Genomic DNA, 22439 nt, shown 5'->3' with positions numbered 1-22439 from the left:
AATTACTGCATGAAAATCATTATCCACCCGCCTTTTCGTTAACAAATATATATGAAAAAGAATGTCAACGTTAACATCGAACAAATTGTCAAGGCAACAGATTAGCATTAATGAAAAACGCAATATTGTAAGCCTACCTTATATTCAAGGTTTTTACGAGCAGACCAGTCATGCATTCAAGACTCTCAACATCGAAACTGTACCGAAAATAAATATCCAAATGAAAAACATCATTATAAAAGGCAAAGACAAGAAAGATAAAGATCTAGAAAACAACGTTTTCTATAAACTTGAATGTAATGATTGCTCTGCCACGTATGTAGGCCAAACAAAAAGGAATGTGTGTACACTGAAAAAAAACTCAGCCATTTTATCTTAAATCGCACCAGTAATCCGTCATTGTACGAAGACTCGCCAAAATTACCGTAGAGTTCAGTAGTTTTAAAAAATCAGTTTGGTCGTTTTTGCTGATGTCCCGCGTAAGCGACCAATTTTACGAGTCACGACTTGCCAAAACTACCAGTGGCACACCGTTGTTCTTACTGAATAGTCGTTACGGTGGCAGAATGGTTAAAACTACCGGACTTTACAGCAGAAATTACTTTCTTTTTTTTTCAGTGTATACGTATAAATGAACACAAAAAATCGAAAAATATTGTAATCTCCGATCACGTCAACAATCTGAATCACACGTTCAATTTTGAAAACTACCAAATTAAAGACAGAAAGATCAATTTAAATAAAAGACTAGTTTCCGAAATGCTACACATACACCTACAAGAAAACGGTATTAATAAGAAGGAAGACACTCAATATTTAAATAGAGTATACACACACCTTATACACCAGCTGAAAACAAATAGCGGAAGAAATTGTCAACACGGCCGCTCGACTCTCTTCTCACTGCTCCGCGCTATATAAACACGACGAAAATCTCAACTCGCGCGAATTAGAATCGAACAGCTGAAAGAGAAACACTGTTCATCCACGTTCCCCCCGCCGCGCGGCGGGAAGCGCCTTCTCGGCAAAACTTTGTACCGATCTTCTTCATAATTGTAAGTTCTATTCTTCACACTGTACATATATTGTTATACAACAAGTTTTTAATAAAATTTTTTCACATTAGTTTCCTGATGAAGGCGGCATTGTCCGTCGAAACGTTGAGAAGAAAAGAGAAAATGTCTTAAAGTTCTTTCTCTCCTTTCTCACCACACAACCTGCCTCGGGAAGACCGATAGAGACTAACCAATATTCTTGATCACCACCGAGGGACAACATCAGATAGAGAAAAACCATTTTCTCTAAAAATATTTTTTTTCAATATACTATTGTTTTACTTTACAAAGGCCCCGAATTTCCCATTCCTTTCATATGCATGATAAGTGGCCTATTCGTGTACTTACCATAAAAAGTACGGTGTGCAACAAGGGGGGAGTGGCTTTTTCAGACTCGGGCCAATTTTCACCCCTAGTTGCACAATATACTATTGTTTAGCGTGTTGGGTTATTTTTGTGTAATTTGTCCGGCGTCAAAAAAAAAAAAAATGAAAAACGCCCGCTAAAATTTTACGGAAAATTTTTCCGATAATATTTATAAATATTATATATATGTATATGAAAAAAGTTGCATCAGTTCCACTCAATATGCCAAAAGAACACAAAAATCCATAGTTGTGTTACAAAAAATATGGTGTGCACCAAGGGCTAGGTAGGCTTTATTGCCTCGTGTGGTTGCAGTACTCGTCTGCGGCTCGTGAACCCCCTCGCCTTCAGCTCGGGCTAACTCGCCTTGACTCGTACTGCGAACTCCACACTTGGTCTAAAAAAGCCTACTTTACGTCCTTGGTACACAATATACTATATTTCCCGCAAATTTACTTTATTCTCGAATTTTGCGAGAATAAAGAATTTATTTTTCGCATTTTGCGGGAGTAAAGTTCTTTGCGGGAAAAAAATATGAGCGAATAAAATGCTACTTTAATCCCGCTTTTCAGGGAATAAAGTGGCTTATATAATAGTTTAGTCGTGAATAAAAATCATTAATATACTGTATATTTGAACAATATTTTATCTATTGGAACTATAAATTTTGTTGCAGGAAGCTACGTGCCAAAGGATTGGCAGCGGTATTTTGAATATTAATATAACTTTTTACAAATCTTACTTATATAATCAAATTTAAAACTTACAAATCTAGCGCCGTTTCACACATATATGTGCAAATCCACGGAAAACCGGACCTTTGGATGTCTGAGCGAAAAAAATTTAAATTGAAGGGCACACCTACCGGACCACTTTTTTCGTTCTTTAGGTCATATAGAACCCGAAAAACCTTGGGTTCCCGCGATTTGGAAATACTTATTTTTTTGCCGGGCAGTTTAAATTCTTTTATGGGAAATGAACATGGAAAGATTAACGAAAACTAGCTATTGCTTAACTGTAGGTACTCAATGCCTGGAGAAGCATTCCAAAAATGAGTATTAATCATACGATTAAAGTATCCGAAGAAAACTTTAATTTGAGGACTGGTGAATTAAAAATGATTGCCTGGATAAAAAGTTATTTAGGCTTGAAAATAGCAAAAAATTATGAAAATTTCAGTTTTTTACCAAAATCAGCGATTTTTTCCATTTTTTTCCATTCAATTCTTACAACTTTTTATCCGAGCGGTCAATTTTATCTTTAATCCGGCCCTGAAATTAAAGCTCTTATTAGTGATTATGCTCTAGTGTTGCCGTAGCAACTCGCATGTGTCGATAAAATACCGACGTTGGTACGTTATCCACTTCTAATATTAATTAAGTAAGGTCGTGTACTCAGTCTTATAAGTTTTGGCTTCAAGTTGTAGTATAATATTATATAAGTTGTATATCACTTTTTATAACATGTGCAATGAAAACGCGCTTTTAGCCTAAAAAAAAGTAGAACGAAAAAAGACTTTTTCAAGCCTGGGGCGAAAGGCCTTTTTAGTGTTATTTGTGTATATATCGTCGGTCCCTACGAAAAGTAGTACGGTTCAGATTTGCCGCGAAGACTAGTACATGGCAGATTTTTCCCACATGAAAAAATCTAATTGTTTTGGAGAAAAATAAATAGTTATTTTGGTTAAAATTAATAAAATTGCAATATTTTTAAAGTTGCCAAACAATTTTTGAAAAATTTTGAAATTTAAAAAGTTGCTATGTGATTTAATATTAATTTGTTTCCTCTAATTAAAGTTTTCAATACAAATTTTTTAAATTTCAAAATTTTTCGAAAATTGTTTGGCAACTTTTAAATTATTGCAATTTTATTAATTTTAACCAAAATAACTATTTATTTATCTCCAAAACAATTGGATTTTTTCGTGTGTATGTGTGTGACACATCTCATATCTCATATCCCATATCTCGGGTGATGGTTAACCACTCGTGTCCGTCTCGGGAGCCTGCAGCTGCTCAATCATCATCCTCGCTTGAAAAAGCCAACTTTCGCTCCTAGTTGTGTAATGTACTATTTTCTCGCTTTCCTCCGATATGCCAACGTTGAAAAAATCTGTCGGTAAATTACTTAACTATTATTGTAACTGTCAAACTGTTAGTAAAGATATCTAAAGATAATAATTGAATTTTGTTATAAAAACTTCTATTGTTATTCATATCTCTAAAAAAAATTTGGAAAATGTAAAAGGTTAGGCAAGTTTAACGTATTTTGCAAAATTATTATGGATGTTAGTGTGGTGTAGTATTTTATACATATTTATTACAACAATTCTTCTATTTGTCAAAATTTATTGTGACTTGTAGTAAGTAAAATTACAGACAAAATGAACTGAGATCAATTAAAGAAAATTAAGTTTATTATATGTAATCATAATGAAGATGAAACAAAAAATTGTTTTTTCATAAAAAAATTTTACTCAATTTAAAGTTTAAGTTCTATAATGATCAATTAGGAACAACTCTCAAGGCACTTACTACGTAACTTTTAAAGATTTCAGATTTTTTTAATGTTTCATATTCTACGTTTCATCTAGACCTCGTCATAGGCCACCCCATACACTTACACCATTCCTTATATGCTTTATTTACCTAGATACAAACAACCACGGAGCGCACCACCTAGACCTCGTCATCAGTCACTCCGTATACCTAGATACTGCTCTCGAATGATTTCTGCACCTAGACACCGAAAATTCATAAGGGACCTATCTAGATCTCGTCATCAGCCACCCCGTGCACCTCTAGAAACCGGCCTCGAATGATTTTTACACCTAGACACCAAAAACCACGGTGCAAACTACCTAGACTTCGTCATCGGCCACCATGTACACCTAGACACCGCCCTCGTATGATTTATTTACCTAGACACCAAAAATCATAGAGCGCACCACCTAGACGTCGTCACCGGCCACCCTGTGCTACTATTTATTTTTATGTTAATGTTTGCGTTTTTCATTACAAAGAAATAGAAGCATTTCTTTGTTGTCTTCAAATTATTTTGACTTATATCATATTTTATTATGACTAACTATGCAATTTTCAACAAAAATATTGATAAAATACAGCTACCTTTGATATAATACACGAGTGTGTCATTCACAAAATGCTCAAATCAAATAAAAAAAAGTTAGGACCCTGAAGTTGGCATTTGAGCGACCCTCCGAATAATGGTGACCCCAGCACTGCGCAGGCGCCGCGGCTTTATCTGCTTCTCAAAATAGCCTTCGCGGCGCTATCGCGCCACTTGATCATAGTATATATGCTAAATAATAAATGTAAAAGAATTTTCATGGTTAGCTTCGATTTCACCCACAGAACGTGTCCTTAAGCATCGGGCGTTTTTAGATTGTTGTTGCCCGCTGGTCTAAAAGAGGGTTACCTATCCTTATTTATAGTAGGTGAATGAATCATGCAGTTTAAGCCAATAAAGTATCTACACGCTTAAATCGCGAATAAAGTTTTATATGCAATACAAGATTTAGTCAATTATTCTCATAACTGCTCTGTTAGGACAGGAAACCAATTCGCGAGAATGTATTCACTAAAGACAATAAAACATTCATGGTGTGATGTTTTCAATTATGAAATTGACAATTATGTAATTATAATTACTTACCTTTATTTCATTAACTCACTTCATGGCATTAATCATAAAAATTTCTATTAACTTCTATTCCATCTGATTCTATTATCCAGGTCATCGTGAGCAGCCGAACGTTTTAGTAGATTGTACGTTTGTTTAATAATTTTTGAATAAACATTTCAATACATAAATTAATTTAACAATGGTGAAAGGAACGAAGTATCTATTTGATATTTTCAAAGTTTTTGGTTTGGCCACAATGTCTATGACTGATTGCACAAAAAAAAATAATTTCAAGAATCGAAAAATGTTTTCATATTCATATCATGGTATAATATACAACGGCGTTTTAATTTGCTTTTTGATTATTGCTGGAATATATAAGATGTATTATATTCGAGATAAGTTGATCGATCAATCGAGAATGAGTGAAGTTATTGACGTGTTTGGAAATTTTATAATATATGCTGTATCTGTTGTACTATTATCGAAATACATGATAAGTCAAACTTTAGCTGTCAGAATCGGCAACAACTTATACTCGATTAATTTAGTTTTGAAAAGATTTAATTTAAAATACAAAAATCAATACATGATAATGCATTACAAGTTAGTCTTATTATTTGACATAACTATATGGTTGGGTGTGATAATTATTGGATCATTCAGCGACTGCACATTTATCGCGGCTATTCTAACTTACATACCAAATTTTATTATTAACTGTTTAGTGATTCAGTATGTAGTTATTATCATATTTATATATGGTGAAGCTAAAGCACTAAACAATCAATTGCGAAAATACGTTGACAGGGCTTTTTCTAATACATTACTATATCAGTTTCGAAGACCAGTATTATCTGTGCATTATTATTTACCTGAAAATAATGAAATAATTCTTTTGCAAAAGTCGTGCTTAAGTATATATGAGGTCTCCAACAATGTATCTAAATTTTATTCCTTATCTATACTAATTTGTATAGTAAAACTCTTTTTCTCTATTATATTGAATACATACTTTTTTCTAAAACCATCAATATTTGGAAAAAGTATGATTACTTCTACTATGAACCACGTTTGGTCTATAAGCTGGTTGACGCTGGATACATTTTCCCTTTGCATTCTAACGCAATATATTACTATGACCGTAAATGAGGTAACTCAAATAACAACTATTTAATGAATATGACGTAAAATATATTAAATAAATTCGAAAGTACTGTATTCCTGCGAGAATTTTTTGAAATGTTTGTAATCATTATTCTAGTTTCAATCGCAATGAAAACGTTTTGCAAGAATACATACTGGCGTTTGCATGTAAAAGGTAGCCTAGTATATAGTATGCGAATATTTGTATACATTGCTATTTACCAAAAGCGTTTGCAAAGATGGATCATTTCTTTAATTTATATTATGCGTCATCTGTTAGTGATGAGCATAATTAAAGAATGAGTTTTAGTATTCGCATATGAAATGAGCCGAATTATAAATGAATTAATACAATTTAACGTCCTATTTTTATTTTAGATTAAAAAAACGGGCGATATTGTTCACCAAATATTACGACATTCAACTAGTTTAGGAGTTATAAAACAGGTTACATTATTGAAACTAATATGCAATTTTATCACAGTGATTAAAACAATATAATTATTAATGCCTTACAGCTTAATAATTTTTCATTACATTTACTTCACAAAAATATTCAATTTACGGCAATGGATATGTTTTCTTTGGATTGTACTCTACTGCATTCCGTAAGATAAATTTATTTTTAAATAGCAAGTCCTCTCCTATATAATAGCAATAGCAAAAATTAAAAAGGATCCTCTTGCGCGTTTGAGGCTTAAACAATCATTTGTAAATATATAAATTTAACTGCATTGATTTTATTTTTAGATAGTTGGTTCCATAACGACATATTTAGTTATTCTTATCCAATTTCAAGAAAATTCTTCAGAAAAACATAAACCCTGAATCATCTAATGGTTTACTAATCAGGTTGATTTGTATCAGAATATTTTGTTTATTTGTATGGTCTTATTATAATTTCTGTACGCATGTATAATCTCATTAAATGCAAAAGAAGTATTTATAATTTTACTGTTAGTATTTATTATATTTTTTAACTTATTGTTCTGGAAATATTATTTTTTACATTAAGCGAACCAGCAACTATTTTGCGGGCTGAAAAGCCCTGGTAGAAAATTGACGAGTTGAACTAGTCAGTATACACTAGCACATCGCGAGTTCCAAAGACGAATTGTTTCTCACAAATTTAAAAAAAACTCGGCAGCAACTCGGGAAGCCGAATTCGCATGCGCGCGCAAATAACATAACCTTTTGAGGTTATTATGATGCAATATAATAACACCTATAAAATATAAGATACAAATGATTTATTAATGAAGGCTTATATTTTTATTGATTATTTTTTAATTAAGTGATATCAAACATTATTTTACATGTTGGTTATGTTGGCTGGTGACTTAAGTTAAATTGGGAGCCATAGTCTTAGTAGTCCACATCCAAGTTCATTAGTACTATTCCATCTGTGTTATATAAAAGCTAGATATCTGAATTTTTGTACAGATATTTGTTAAATTATTTAGAAATTAGTCACCGTATCGGTTTTTACTTAAATGTCCTAGTTGGAATTGTCAACTCGAGGGCTATGAGAAATTTTGGATTTGGCGGGTGACATTTCTTGTTAGGCTTATTCCAGAGGATCTAATAACTCTAGCCACTTGTATTTCTAGTTTCTAGTGTATTTTTATATATAGAAAGTTACAATAACTTGGCCTTTTTTCTCAATGCATTAATAAGAATTTTGACTTTTAATAGTTGCAAGTGGTTTTGATTACGATGACTGATTTTCAAATTTTGTTGCTGCTCTCATTCCGAAACTATCTTCAAACATCTCAGCGATGAATCCTAATTTTTACATGGATGTCCGGATGGAAATTAAAAGTATATCACTTGAGAACAATTTAACTTTAAATATTATTTCGTTATTGTAAAAGAAATGTGCATGCAAAAGATCAGCTCTTTACGTATATTGGTTTCTGAATGACAGCAGCAACAAAATTTGAAAATCAGTCATCGTAATCAAAACCACTTGCAACTATTAAAAGTCAAAATTCTTATTAATGCATTGAGTAAAAAGGCCAAGTTATTGTAACTTTCTACATATAAAAATACACTAGAAACTAGAAATACAAGTGGCTAGAGTTATTAGATCCTCTGGAACAAGCCTAACAAGAAATGTTACCCGACAAATCCAAAATTTCTCATAGCCCTCGAGTTGACAATTCCAACTAGGACATTTAAGTAAAAACCGATACGGTGACTAATTTCTAAATAATTTAACAAATATCTGTACAAAAATTCAGATATCTTTAATACAACACAAATGGAATGGTAATACTGGACTTGGACATCAGCTACCAGAGGTAAGTTTTGATGTTACTTAATTAAAAATGACTGCATAAAAATGTAAGCCTTCATTAATAAATATATTAAAATTAATGTTTAGTTAAATGTTTAATGCCTTTATTAATAAACAATTTCTATTTTATATTAAATGATATATTTTCTTGCACTAAATCATAACCTCAAATTTTAAATTCATATTGCTTGGCGGGTTGTTACCGAGTTTTCCACGGGTTAACGTCACTAGGTCACGGGGTAACTGGTGAAAACGGTTCCGATAAATTCGCGTAATTTCTCAAACTCGGGTATTAATCGGCAACAACTCCTCAAGATTTCTACCAGGGAGAGATTGAAGAACATCTTCTTGATATGGGCAATTCGTTATCTCAGTAAGAATAGCGAGATGCAGTTGTTATTCTTATTATTCTTAATATTTTTATGAGAAGATTAAACAGATTAGTTACTCCATAGTAAACATTTCTAATTTCTTATTTTTATCAATTAGTTTGTTATTAAAAATTGTATTAATATTAAAAGATATGTGAATATACCTTTTGCCATCTGAAAATAAACATAAGTCATTAGATCTTTTTCAATTTACTTGAACTCATATACAGATTTGTATTATACTAATATAATATACTCCTATTTGTGTATAACCTACCCCTGTAAGGAGTGTAGCATCTAATTGTACACCTTTTGCTATAAATTTATTGTCCGTGTGTAACAATTGTAATGAGAATAAATATATCTAAAAATAAAAAGATTTAAAAAATCATATCATTTCATTTTTCGCATTTTACGCTCATTAAATTGTACCTCTTCTTTGAACAGTTTATTATCTGTACTTATTATAATTTCATTAACTATTGTACGTGTTTTATAATTTTCATTATTAGCATACTGACACGTCAATGTGAGCAAGAGCAATTTTGTAGAAAAATACATAACCATCGTATGGTAATAGAAATACCAAATTTCTTTATCTAAACTTCTAACCTTGTGCCGTCTATCTAAAATGTAAAAATATAACCCGAACGTCAATTCGGTAAATGTCATTATAACAGTAGCAACTACTTGTAAACTAAAATTAGAGTTGATCTTTCTAATGATTTCGTTAAGTTCGTAGTGCCATTGTTTAAGGTATCGTAATTTTACAAACAACAAAGGATTGAATTGATGGTGATACACTCTACGTAAGAGGTGACCTCGCTCCTTGCAAGCATTATAATTTAATTGGACAAGCTCTTCATTTATGTGTTCAAAACAGCTTGCTATAATAAATACATAGCTATTATATTGAAAGTCTAATAAGTAAATTGTCATCGCAGCATAAGTTCCAATGATTTTTGAAAGTACAGCATAAATATTTCCTACAAATACTTTTGGTACATGTAAAAGAAGTAGTAGATAAAGAACCAAATCTTTTGAATGAATCCATTTTGAAATTTTAACAAACTTCTCGCTTGGCAGTTTAGCAGTGGTATCTGCTAAGTTTTGTAAAATTTTGATTGTTGATGATTTAAAAACAAAATTTGACACCAGCATAAAATTTACCAGTGTGTAGAAACAGTTACCCTGTAGCATCCATGTGCTTGCTCTATTCATATACGGGGATACATTTATAATATATAAAATAAGCAAAGATGCGCAGATATATACAAAAGTTACGATGGCACAATAAGATCCACAGTTTTTCGATTGTTCAATTTTACCATTTAAAATTTTGTATGAAATCAGACCGAAAAATCGACACACCAAAAGAGACGGCTTAATTAAACTTAAGAAATCAGTTGCACTGAAAATTTTCCATTTTTTACCAGTTGAGTACTTTTTCTTAACTTTTTTAAACATTTGTATTTTGATAATTAAACAAGCTTGTCTACCTTTGGGAGCCGGACTAATATGTAGTTCGTAGAAGACTGAACTTTTTCATTAAGTACATGAATGAAATTCTGACAAATATAAACGATTAATCAAATTATAATGCGAGTGCACTTGCGATATTACAGTATACACTCATTTACTTTATTTCTTTTTCTTTTTTCTGAATGAAAAATACCTACAAGAAAATAAGAATTGAGTGCTATTACATGCTAATACAGTTATATAAATGAATTTATAACTTAAAAGAATACTATCGGGGTTTGTTATAAATTCATTTTTCTTTTAAACCCTTTTTTAATATTCCATTACGCATATTACAAGTAAAATAAATGATTTTTTCCTAAATACAGACGTTTATGCAAATATTTTCTTATGTCTCTCGTATCTAAAAACAAAAAAAAAAATTAAATATTAATATACATCCTTTACAAGATTCATTTGTATAAACTGAAAAAGTAACACCGCCGTTTCTGCTGTAGAACACGGCAGTTTAGCGAGTGTCGCCAACGTAGAGACTGTTCAGTAAAAACAGCGAATGGCCACTGGTAGTTTTTGGCAGGTCTCTGCAAGCTGTCGAGGATATGGAGGTTATGTATCACCTTTTAAAACATTAAAAATTTTGAGAGATTCATTTTTTTAATGAGTAATATGATGAAATTATAAGTAGTGACCATTATGGGACTGATAGGTAACAAAATTGAAAATGTTCATGTAACTTATTTGCTAATAGTCACTCTGCATGCGATAATGGGACGGTAATAAGTTAATGGTTGTTATTCAAGGTATTTTATACTTTTATAATGATCATTACTTATAATTCTAATTAAATTAATCATATTGCTCATTAAAAAAATGAATTTCTCAAAATTTTATGTATTTTAAAAGGCGATACATAACCTACATATCCCCGAGATAGACAACTTGCTGAGACCTGCCAAAACTACAAGTGGCCATTCGCTGTTTTTACTGAACAGTCACTACGGTGTCGGCACTCGCTAAAACTGTCGTGTTCTACAGCAGAAACGACTGTTTTTTCTTCAGTGTATATCTCTGTGTAATTATTTTTTCTGAAAAATTATCAAGTGGCGCGGTAACGCCACGAAGGCGAGTTTGGGAAGAAGACGAAGCCGTTGCACCCGTGACACTATTTACTTCTATATTGGTGTTCGGATTTTTCATGATACAGAAAAAATGCTTATCGTTACTATTCGTGACTTTTTTTGGCTCATCTTACGGCCACGGTGACTTGTCGCCTTGCATCGCAAAGCGAAAGTGCCAGGGGTCTTCGATGACGAGGTTGTCGAAATATATTGCACGCTGTAGATGTTTATATCCACGTGTCAATATCGGCTATGAAGGCGGTCTAGAATGACCGATAACGGAGTCAGGCGATGCGCACTGTACATCTTGGAACAAAAATGTTCAAATCAGTTATGTTTACTGTCCAGGTACATGCGATCGACAATGCCGCGATTGAGGTAGTGCGCCTCGTTACTTTCATTGTCTGAGTGTAAAAACTGATTCTAGACTTCAAAAGCTATGGAGCGTATCACCAAGACCCTGTCATCAGCGACCTCATGCACCTAAAAATCCCAGTGTGCACTACCTAAACCCCATGATTATGGATTTTATTTTTAGAACAGATTTAAGGTACTTTATTAAGTTCGCTCAAAAAGACATGAAATGTCGAAAAAAAACTTAACCAAAGTAAAAAGGTTAAGCGCGTTTGATGCTTTGCGTATCATCATATGCATGCCAATAATTTTGCTTACAGTAGAATTACAGATTAAAAAACAACTGAGATTAATTAAAAAATAAAAATGCATGCGCACACGGAAAAAATGGTTGGTAACAGTAACAAACCGCTTGGCAAAATATGCACCAACTATTTTTTTGGTTAACCTTACCATATACTTAGTAAGTATAATAAAATAATTGGTAAGTTACCTGCTTTTTTGGTAACATTTATCAAGTTATTTTATAACCATTTTTTTCCGTGCGCAATACATGCGCCAATCACATAACGTTTATCTTGGCTACACAACATTTGGTCATGACTTTTTTACATAGGAAAAATTCCTTCTAGAAGGATGTTTTTCAAAAACATATTGGAGTTCTAGTCTTATATTTTCAAAAAATGTGGGTGCGCTTCGTGCTCGCGTTAGTGTGTGTGGGCATGCGTGTACACTCGCGCGCTACTTTGAATTTGGAATTGTTACATTAATGTTAATAAAAATTAGATCCAAATTTTTTCATTTGAATTCGAGAAAAGAATTTTTAAATAAACTTTTTAAATATTTATGTCCGTTTTTGTTTTCCTTACAATTCTCGATACGCTTCTCTTTATATACTTTCTACATTATCATAAATTATGGAATTTCTGTTTTTTTTTTAATTTCATTGTTCGTTATTTTTTGAGGTACTTTTCTTTGTATTCAAAAACTGAATCAGTATTAATAAATAAGTTGCTATTCCACTAACAACCTAAAAAATGTATTATTGTATAAAGATAATAATTACACAATTAATGGCATAAGACTCACCCCACTTATGAGATTTGCATTCATAACAATACACTTGGACGTAAATTCGTTATTGCATTGTAGCAGTTGTAATGAAAAGAGACTTAGCTGCAATAATATAAACTTTATAAACTACATTTTAATGCAGATTAAAAAATTGAATTACCTCTGATTTTAATTGTTCATTGTTATTATTGAGTATAACATCGTGGACAATTATGCCTGTTTTTAGTGATTCGTTCTTTGTTTCTTGGCAAATCCATACCATTACAGCCATTTTTAAGGAATAGTAAGTTACAGATGTTATGAAGTAATTAAACCAAAGTTGTTTATCAAGGTCAATACCCTTTTTGCCTTGAATATGTAATATGAAAAAATACAAACCAAATGTAACTTCTGCAAAAGTCATTAGAACAGTAGCAATAATTTGAAGGGTAAAAACGGTGTTTAGCTCCTTTATAACGCAACTAACATGGTGATGATTATGTTGTAATTTACGTAATTTTATTAGCTGTAAATTATTAAACTGCAATAGCTGCATGGATTTATTACAACTAATAATTTCACAACCCTCATAACTTTTTGTTAGCAGTTGTAAATTATTGTTCACATTTTTTAAACAACTTTTTAATAAAAATACAAAGTTACTATACTGCATGTCCATCAAAAATACAATCATTGTTATATGTAATGCGAACATTTTCGATATATTTTGCGCTGTTAAATCCTCAGAAGCAATATTAAATATTTGTCCCATTAAAAATATATAACCAATTATATCTTTAAAATAAATAACTTTTGCAACTTCGAAAAATTCTTTCTCAGATAGCATAGATGATAATAAAATTAATTTTTTCAGAAGCAAAAATTTATATTTATTGGATGCACACGAATATACAGCAATAAATGTTCCTAGCATAAAATACGATGTAAACTGCATAAGACTTTCTGTTGTATCAAATACTATATCTAGGGAATAGAAACACTGATACATCGCAATAACAAAATATACAATACAACTCATGGCAACAAAGAATGTATGACATAATCCTATTTTTGATGAATGAATTTGATTTTTACTTATTTTATAAGGAAACAATCCATACAATTTGTATAGAAAAAAATATGGTCTCATTAATTGGTAAATGTTTGTTATCTGTACAAATGTGAGATTTTTACAAAATTTTAATTTCATTATTCGTTATGTAACAGTTAATACCACTCAATAATTACACAAACTTAATAATCTGTCCAACACAAATACGTGAAGCTTAAATATTATTTAACGAAAATTGGCGAAGAAAATATGCCGATACAAAACTTTAAATAAAAGATTTACTTTAAAATAATTAAACCATCAAAAAAGCCATGACAACTCCTTTCAATCCACCTAACTTATATTTCAATTGTACAAATTATTTTCGCTATTACGGTCGGCTTAACTTCGCCATCGTGCCATATATCGATTTGCAGGCGCTCAATAATAGATAAGCCTATTTGCTATAAATTGCTTGACTAACACAGAGTACTTTCAGAATTAACATGATAAATTTTCATGTAATTATTATCTTCCCAAGAAAAACTTTTTTCAAAAGTAAAAACCTTGGCAAGAAAAAGCAGTGAAGTCTATAAATATTAAAATGTCAAGTAAATGTCAAAGACAATATTTTAAAGCTCCAATTTCATGTGGATGAAAAAATATTTGTATCAATCTTTTGAAATTGCAGTACACTGTGGTATAGGCAAACCAAGTTATGCAGACCTGTTCCTGCAAGATTTTATCACTGAATTGAATGATCTTCTGAAGAATGGAATTAAAATTCTTGAGCGAAATTTTGATATTGAAGTTATGTGCTTCGTATGTGACAGACCTGCTCGAGCATTTGTTAAGTGTATAAAAGGCCATACAGGCTATTATGCTTGTGAGCGTTGTACCGTTTCTGGGTGTAGAGAAAACAATAAAATAGTTTTTCCAGTAGATGAATGTTGTAAATTAAGAACAAACCAGTCATTTCGAGACCAAAAAAACAGGGATCATCATCATGGAGTGTCACCATTAACAGATATTGAACCTGCAATTGATATGATACATAGTTTTACGTTAGATTTCATGCACCTTGGTTGCTTAGGTGTCATGAAAAGATTACTAACAGAATATTGGACGAAGTTATCAACCAAAATCCTAAATAGAGAGCAGGTACCCAGAATTTCACAGCGAATGATGAATTTGTCGAGCCAAATTTCAGTCGAATTTCAGCGAACTACAAGGTCCTTAGGGGAACTTGGAAAATGGAAAGCAACAGAATATCGTCTTTTTTGTTATATTGTGGTATGTTTGTTTTAAAGGATGTGCTTCCCAGTACATATTATAAACATTTTTTATTGCTGAGTATAGCATGTCGAATACTTAGCTACAGGAATTTATACAAAGAACATTTGGATAATGCAGATATTTATTTAAAGAAACTCACCACGTTAGCAAGTACTTCTCAACTGTATGGAACAGATGCTTTAGTTCTGAACATGCACTGTTTAACACATTTAGCTGCTGATGTTAGACATTTCGACTGTCCCCTAACAGATGTTTCAGCTTTTTCTTTTGAGAATTCATTAGGAAAAATGAAGAAGTATTTGAAATCTAGTAATAGACCTTTATCTCAATTATGTCGCAGGTTCGTATTCATATTTATTTATTCATTTCTAATATTAATTTATTGAAAGTATTAAAATCTTGTCTGTTACAATGCCGCTACGGCTGCGGATAGAGGAACAGCCCCTGAGAAAGAGGTTAGCTGCGAATAAATTGAATAAGCAGCCGCGGACAGCCGATAGGAACAGGCGTGGGTGTGATGAGCCCACACTGTCGAACGCATTCATCTAGAAACACTACGCAAGCATCACAACAACAAAAACACTTCACATTATCTCTTATCTCTCAATCTATCTCTTTCATCACACATTACAAAAATGGGCCAAAATCCTGCTGCCGAGGAGGATGCGGGAGCGATGACAACTGCCCCGAAAGGGGATGTGTAGAATGATTCGTCACCTGGTCTTACGCGGTAACGATGCCAGCGAAGGCGCGCTGCCTTGCAGGGGGGCGTTAAGATGCGAGAATGAAACCGTAGTGTGTCTGACGACGAATTGACACTGTCCTCGTCAAAGTCGGAAAGCTCTCATACTTAGTTCTAGAGAGGTATGGGGGTTATCACCTCTAGAACGGTGGACTCACCTGCGATCGGAACAGGATCCGAAGCGCGCGGGTTTAACATAACATCATGGCTCAAAAAAATCAAATCCGTACCAAAAGGGACTTAAGGGTCGGAACTTGGAATGTTCGCAGTCTATACAGAGCAGGTGCGTTTAAAGAACTCGTAAAGGAAGCTGATAGGTACAATCTAGATTTGGTAGCAATACAGGAATCGCGGTGGCCAGATGGCGGAGTACTAGCATCAGGTAACTTCACGTACCTGTATGGGGCCGGGAGTGGGGGATCTCTAGGCACCGGATTTCTCGTAAGCAAAAGCATCATACATTCGGTTAAAAGTTTCAAATCCGTCAATGATAGGCTCTTGTACATCATTATCGAAGGTGAATGGTATAGATATGTATTTATTAATGTACACTGTCCTACGGAGGACAAAGAAGAAGAAGCTAAGGATCTCTATTACGAAACTTTAGAGCAGGTAATCGACCAGTTCGCGTCTTACGCCACAAGAATAGTATTAGGCGATTTCAATGCTAAAATAGGTAGGGAGGAAATGTTTAGGCCTACTATAGGTAAGGAAAGCCTGCACGAAGCCAGCAATGATAACGGTATTAGGGTCATAAATTTCGCAGCGGCAAAAGATCTTATAATCAAAACTACGTGTTTAAAGCACAAGAACATACACAAGGCAACGTGGACATTGCCGGACGGGGCCACACAGAACCAAATTGATCATTTCCTCATTGAAAAAAGACGTCATACTAATGTTCTTGACGTAAGGGCTTACAGAGGGGCAGATAGCGACTCGGACCACTTCCTAGTAGTAGCCAAATTAAGAGCTAGACTAGTAGCGAATCAAAATAGTAAGCGAGCAAACAAGGTAGAAAGCTTCGATATTGAGAAACTACGAGATAGAACAGAGCGAATTAGGTACCAGATAGAAATTAATAACAGGTTTCAGGCACTTGAAGAAGCAAACACATCGCCGGAGGGGAATGACGAACCGAATAGCCATCGAAAAAACGGTAAAAGAGGCCGCGAACAAAGTACTGGGTAAAAAGAAAAAGCCAAAGAGCAAACCATGGTTTGACGAAGAGTGCGAACTCTGGTTTGAAAGGCGCAAAAAGGCTAAATTAGATAGCTTACAAAATAGAAGCGATAGGACCGTAGAAGAGTATTCTAACGTAAGGAAACGGACGAGCGCGATCTACAGAAATAAGAAGCGGGAGTATCAAAAGAATCTTATTAGGAGAATAGAAACTAACAGTAAGGAAAATAACCCCCGCGAAATGTACAGAGGGATTAACGCCATCAGAAAGGGTTTTAGGAGTAGAGCGCAATTGATGAAGGACGAAAACGGGGACCTCGTAACAAATGACAACGAATTACTGTCGCTGTGGAAAAATGATTTCGATAAATTATTAAACGTGCACGAAAATAGCGAAGAATTAGGGGACGAAATTCACACTGCTGAACCCCACGTGGAGGAACCGAGCTACCAAGAAGTAGAGGCCGCGATTAAAAAACTAAAAAACAACAAAGCCGCGGGAAATGACTCTATACCAGCTGAGTTACTCAAATATGGGGGCGTCGAGCTCACTTTCAAAATCTATAAACTAGTATGTGCCATCTGGAAAAATGAAACAATACCCGAAAATTGGAAGGAATCTATCATTATACCGATTTTTAAAAAGGGTAAGACAGACTGCAATAACTATAGGGGTATTTCACTTTTAGCAACGTGCTACAAAGTTCTGTCAAACGTAATACAAGCTAGACTCACTCCATTCGCGGAAGATATAGTAGGAGATTATCAGTGCGGATTTCGGCGCAACAGATCGACGAGCGATCAAATGTTTACCATAAGACAGTTGTTAGAGAAAAAGTGGGAATTTTGCGAAACCATACACCAACTATTTATAGATTTTAAAAAAGCGTACGACTCTATTAAGCGAAGCAAAATGTATCAAATTCTAGTACTTCTCGGTGTACCGAAAAAACTCGTGAGATTAATTCAAATATGTCTGAACGGAAGCACGGGAAAGGTCCGAGTAGGCGATAATGTATCAGAACCCTTCATGATACGCGATGGTTTAAAACAAGGGGATGGGCTCTCTACGGTGCTGTTCAACTTAACGTTAGAGTATGCCGTTAGAAAAATGCAGGTTAGCCAGATGGGCGCAACGCTTAATGGAACAACGCAGATACTAGGCTACGCAGATGATTTGGATATACTGGGGGATTGTAGGGAAACGGTAGCAAGAAACGCGGAAATCCTCATAAAAGCGGTGGAGTATACAGGGTTAGAAGTGAGTGAATCAAAAACAAAGTACATGATTGTGGATAAGCTAGGCATCTGCAGAGGGGAGGAAGATCTCAGAGTTGGGAATTTTACTTTTGAAAAGGTTAGCGAATTCAGGTATCTGGGTACGACCATAAATGATAGAAACGAGATTAATGTCGAAATAAATAAGAGACTCCATTCGGGTAATGCTTGCTTCTACGCCGTGAGTAATTTACTTAAGTCGAGGCTGTTGTCTAAAAACGTTAAAATAAGAATATACAGGACAATAATACTGCCGGTGGTTCTGTACGGGTGCGAAACGTGGGCTCTCACTAAGCAGGCGGACAACCGTTTTAGGGTATTTGAAAATAAAGTCTTGCGAAAAATATACGGGCCGAAGAAAGATGAGGAAACCGGGGAATGGAGGAGACTACACAATGATGAGTTACACAATCTGTACGCGTCACCAAATATTAACAGAATAATAAAATCGCGCAGATTGGGATGGGCAGGGCACGTAGCGAGAATGGGAGACGACCGTACGGCAGCGCGTGTCATGAAGGGCAGGCCGATGGTAACGCGACCTCTAGGTAGACCTAGACGTAGATGGGAGGATAACGTAAAAGCGGATCTAGTAGAAATAGGACGGGTGGGTGTCGATCGGAGAGGTGCATCTTGGGTGGGGTTGACACAAGATAGGGCAGCGTGGAAGGCTTGCGTAGATGAGGCAATGAACTTTTGAGTTCCAAATGCCATGTAAAAAAAAAAAATTAAAATCTTGTCTTTCATGCTGTTTAGATTGGAAGAGGATTACAAATTTCAAGAAAAACGACCAAGTGGTCTTACTAAATTCAATATCACAACATCAAAAAAAAATTGCCAAAAAGGATAATGGCGACAAGTCTGTGCACATTAAAAAAATTGAATTTTCTAACTTTATAATAACTACAAAATCGCCAAACAACGCAGTGTTATTGAATAATAATAATATAGTACTTATTTCTAGTATCACTTGCAGTGATATGTCTGACGCTGTTAACAATCTTACTTTGAAAGGAAAAAAGCTGACAGTTATCGGCCCAGGATTAGAATACCCCTCAAATTCAACTATTTTGAATATATATAAAGTAGTCACGAAGAAAAGTGCAGTCACAGTCGAAGATAAAGTTAGTAATATAAATGCAAAATGATTCTGCTTAAAATTTTTGTATTAGCTGAAGAAATAGGGGAATTATACGCAATACCAATTTTGCATATGAATTAATATATTCATAAGAATTCAGTGTGTGGGGAAAAAGTGTAATTATTTATTCATACAAGGTAAATATACAAAATTATTTGAAAATTTGATGTAATGTACCTAACCTATCAAAAAATCAATATGTTCAGGCAGTCAATCAGGACCGGATTCCTGCCGTAATTCCGGACCGGGCTCTACCCATCTGTATGCGCGCGCAGCTTTAGACTCCTACAACTCACGTACAACATTCAGCGGTATGTTCTAAAAGGAGACGCTACGGCAAACTCGATTTTCTATTATCGAATGCATCATTGCATTAACTGTCGATCATTTCTTGGACGCAATTACAACGTTTCGGAAATTTTATTAGATTACGACACACATCACTCGGTCTCAGGATTTGTACATACTTGTGAGTTGTTCTATTATAATAGTTAAATCTAAAGAATCAAATTCTTTCAAGCTGACGCATTAGTAATTAATAACTATAATTATAATCAACAACTTTTTCTTAAGATTGCACTGACTACCATAATGTAATAATATTGTATAAATTTACAGAAGATGGCTGAAGAAGTGCATAATCCTGAACCTCTGTATGCAGTGGTGGAAATTTTCAGAGGGAATGGTTTCACGCATAATACAAGAGTAGCAGTTCTTTGGAGATACGTACACAAAGAAGAGAATGGTAATGATTTGTTTGTTAAATTCATGGATCAACCATTATCAAAAGAGGACAGATGCTTATTAGGCGATTTTCTAAAACAACCTCATGTTGATCCCCCTGAAAGCTGGCCATTCTTTTAATGCAAAATTATCAATACGTTTGGTAAGTTTAACTATTGCCTTATCATCTGTACTTAATCATATTGCTCGATAATGTTTCACAAAGCAGCATTGGATTTCTTAAAGACTAAGCCATTATCGCAGAAGACAATAGTCAAACCTAACAAAAAAGTGGACAACACAACCAAGGAAAATGCGATTGAGAATGTGGCAAGTGACAATGCAAGCATGGGGGGGATAAGTAAACAAGCAAACAAGCCAATGGCAAATTACGACATAGATCAAATTCTTGATCAAGTACCACCCTTAAAACTAAATCCAGAATCAATTTCATCTCCGGTTAGATACTCCTCAGTAAGATTCTTAAAAATTACAATGTTTTACTTATCTAATGATAATATGAGTTTATTTGTAGTTTTCGATAATGACAATAATAATATTGCTGCTGAAAATGAAACTGCAAGTTTGATCGCAGAAAAAGGGGTTTTGGAGATAGCACCTGCAGCGGAAGAAGTATTAGTAGACAATCCAGCTACAGAAGTGCTATCAATGTTCACTACTAAAGAAGATATTCAGAACCTTTTACAGTCTATCATTGATCATTTTGATAAGCAAAATTCAAGTACGTACTCTTCAAATTTTTTTTTTCATTGCACTATATTAACTTTTATAATTTTTACAGAATTATTGGAAGTTTTTAAGCAGAAATTTGAAGGTACATTTGTGGGTTTTTACTCTTTGACTATTCGAATAAAACCTAATTTACATTAAACATTTTTCTCATGCAGCTTTAGACACTAAAGTGAAAGGAATCGATGTGAAATTAATTAATATGCAAAAAGACATCGATGAACTGAAGACATGGACTGTCAATAACAGACCCTTCTCTGCTGATGATAGCATAATGACATTAGCAACCCTAGCTGAAAAGCATAAATTGAATCTGCCCTTGAAAGTGCTGCAAGATTTTGATGAGTTTAATCTCAAACTTACTCTTGAAAGCGAGTTGTACAAAGATTTAGTAAGTGACATTATAATTTAACTCATTTCAACTAAACTGTTATTATATTTAAAAACATATTTATAATTTTTTACAGAAAGCTCACCTTATATGCACTGTTAAAGCAGATAATAAGGAATTTCTGGATGAATTAACAAAATTATTGAAAAAATGTTTGTCCAGGGAAATACTTACGTCTCACACAGCACAAAGATTAAGTAGTACAAAGAAACCTATTTTTAAGTCAACTAATTTTTATATGTTTGAAAGGTAAAATTGTTACTTTAAATTACGAAATATTTTATCTTTATATTTTCTTTTTGTCAAACTTTGATTGATAATTGTATGATTTGTTTTAGATTCGCTTATGCATGTGTATTCGGGAAAAAAAGTTATAGAAGATGAGGTGTTATGTAAAATAATTGGGGCTATAATTAATAATGCCTATGATTGGGAAGGTCATAGGCATAAAAGGCAAAGGCTAAACAATTAAGTTTTTTTAAAAAGTTTTGTATTTCTGTAACAAAGTTTTGTATAAGTCGTCCTTATTTCAATCGAAAATTTGTATTTTACATAATATAAGAAAAATAAATAAATAAAATGTTTAATGCAACATCCCTGTTTTACATATTTGTTAAAACGTCCTATGAATAATGTTTTCCATTATTACTGCAAGCATTCAGGTCCCGATCAGGTCCTGATCTGGCTCTGATTTTAAGACTACTGAAAATGCCCGGATAAGAACCTGACATAGTCCTGATTTTAAATGGCGAAGTAAAAAATATTGTTCATCAGGCATGACGGATCATTGCCTGGTATAAGCCTGAAATAAAATCAGGCCCTGATTACGGGCCGGAACCGGTGCCGGATACGGACCTTTCTTATGTCTTCAGGCACCTTATCCGGTCCTGAATTTACCCGTGAATGAATTTCTACTCGGGCTCGTTCGAAGATATTATGTGTAGTCATCCTTTCATCCGCTAGATGTCACAACGTTTAGAGACTAAAAGGAGAAAA

General features: G+C 33.7%; 4 protein-coding genes across 9 annotated transcripts; 2 read left to right on the top strand and 2 right to left on the bottom strand.

Moving 5' to 3' along the window:
• Nucleotides 1-5265: 5265 nt before the first annotated feature.
• On the top strand, nucleotides 5266-7040 carry Gr15 (gustatory receptor 15). Its single transcript, NM_001190512.1, has 4 exons — nucleotides 5266-6219; nucleotides 6591-6659; nucleotides 6731-6820; nucleotides 6963-7040. Exons 1-4 carry the CDS (start codon nucleotides 5266-5268, stop codon nucleotides 7038-7040), a joined length of 1191 nt encoding a protein of 396 aa, NP_001177441.1.
• Nucleotides 7041-8996: 1956 nt separating this feature from the next.
• Gr9 (gustatory receptor 9) lies at nucleotides 8997-10349 on the bottom strand. The gene is made up of 3 exons (NM_001190499.1): nucleotides 9315-10349; nucleotides 9160-9246; nucleotides 8997-9056 (listed from the first exon to the last, which is right to left on the bottom strand). Exons 1-3 carry the CDS (start codon nucleotides 10347-10349, stop codon nucleotides 8997-8999), a joined length of 1182 nt encoding a protein of 393 aa, NP_001177428.1.
• Nucleotides 10350-12779: 2430 nt separating this feature from the next.
• On the bottom strand, nucleotides 12780-14099 carry Gr8 (gustatory receptor 8). 2 transcript variants are annotated; one of them, NM_001190498.1, is made up of 3 exons: nucleotides 13071-14099; nucleotides 12926-13012; nucleotides 12780-12866 (listed from the first exon to the last, which is right to left on the bottom strand). In NM_001190498.1, exons 1-3 carry the CDS (start codon nucleotides 14097-14099, stop codon nucleotides 12780-12782), a joined length of 1203 nt encoding a protein of 400 aa, NP_001177427.1. The 2 variants fall into 2 exon arrangements, with proteins under 2 accessions (NP_001177427.1, XP_031788758.1); XM_031932898.1 differs by having other exon boundaries at nucleotides 12863-13012; nucleotides 13071-13377.
• Nucleotides 14100-19085: 4986 nt separating this feature from the next.
• Nucleotides 19086-22035, top strand: LOC116415704. 5 transcript variants are annotated; one of them, XM_031932942.1, is made up of 10 exons: nucleotides 19086-19716; nucleotides 19786-19890; nucleotides 20007-20048; nucleotides 20201-20465; nucleotides 20549-20761; nucleotides 20838-21044; nucleotides 21105-21137; nucleotides 21211-21443; nucleotides 21520-21692; nucleotides 21782-22035. In XM_031932942.1, the coding sequence occupies exons 6-10, from the start codon at nucleotides 20972-20974 to the stop codon at nucleotides 21825-21827; spliced, it is 558 nt and encodes a 185-aa protein (XP_031788802.1). In that variant the 5' UTR covers nucleotides 19086-19716; nucleotides 19786-19890; nucleotides 20007-20048; nucleotides 20201-20465; nucleotides 20549-20761; nucleotides 20838-20971; the 3' UTR covers nucleotides 21828-22035. The 5 variants fall into 5 exon arrangements, with proteins under 5 accessions (XP_031788802.1, XP_031788798.1, XP_031788801.1 ...); XM_031932938.1 differs by having other exon boundaries at nucleotides 20198-20465; XM_031932941.1 differs by having other exon boundaries at nucleotides 19786-20048.
• Nucleotides 22036-22439: the final 404 nt, after the last annotated feature.

The sequence above is a fragment of the Nasonia vitripennis genome, chromosome 5 (assembly GCF_009193385.2).
Source record: "Nasonia vitripennis strain AsymCx chromosome 5, Nvit_psr_1.1, whole genome shotgun sequence".
Classification (NCBI taxonomy): domain Eukaryota; kingdom Metazoa; phylum Arthropoda; class Insecta; order Hymenoptera; family Pteromalidae; genus Nasonia; species Nasonia vitripennis.
The sequence above is the reverse complement of the archived record's forward strand: the minus strand, read 5'-3'. Positions and strand labels throughout refer to the sequence as shown.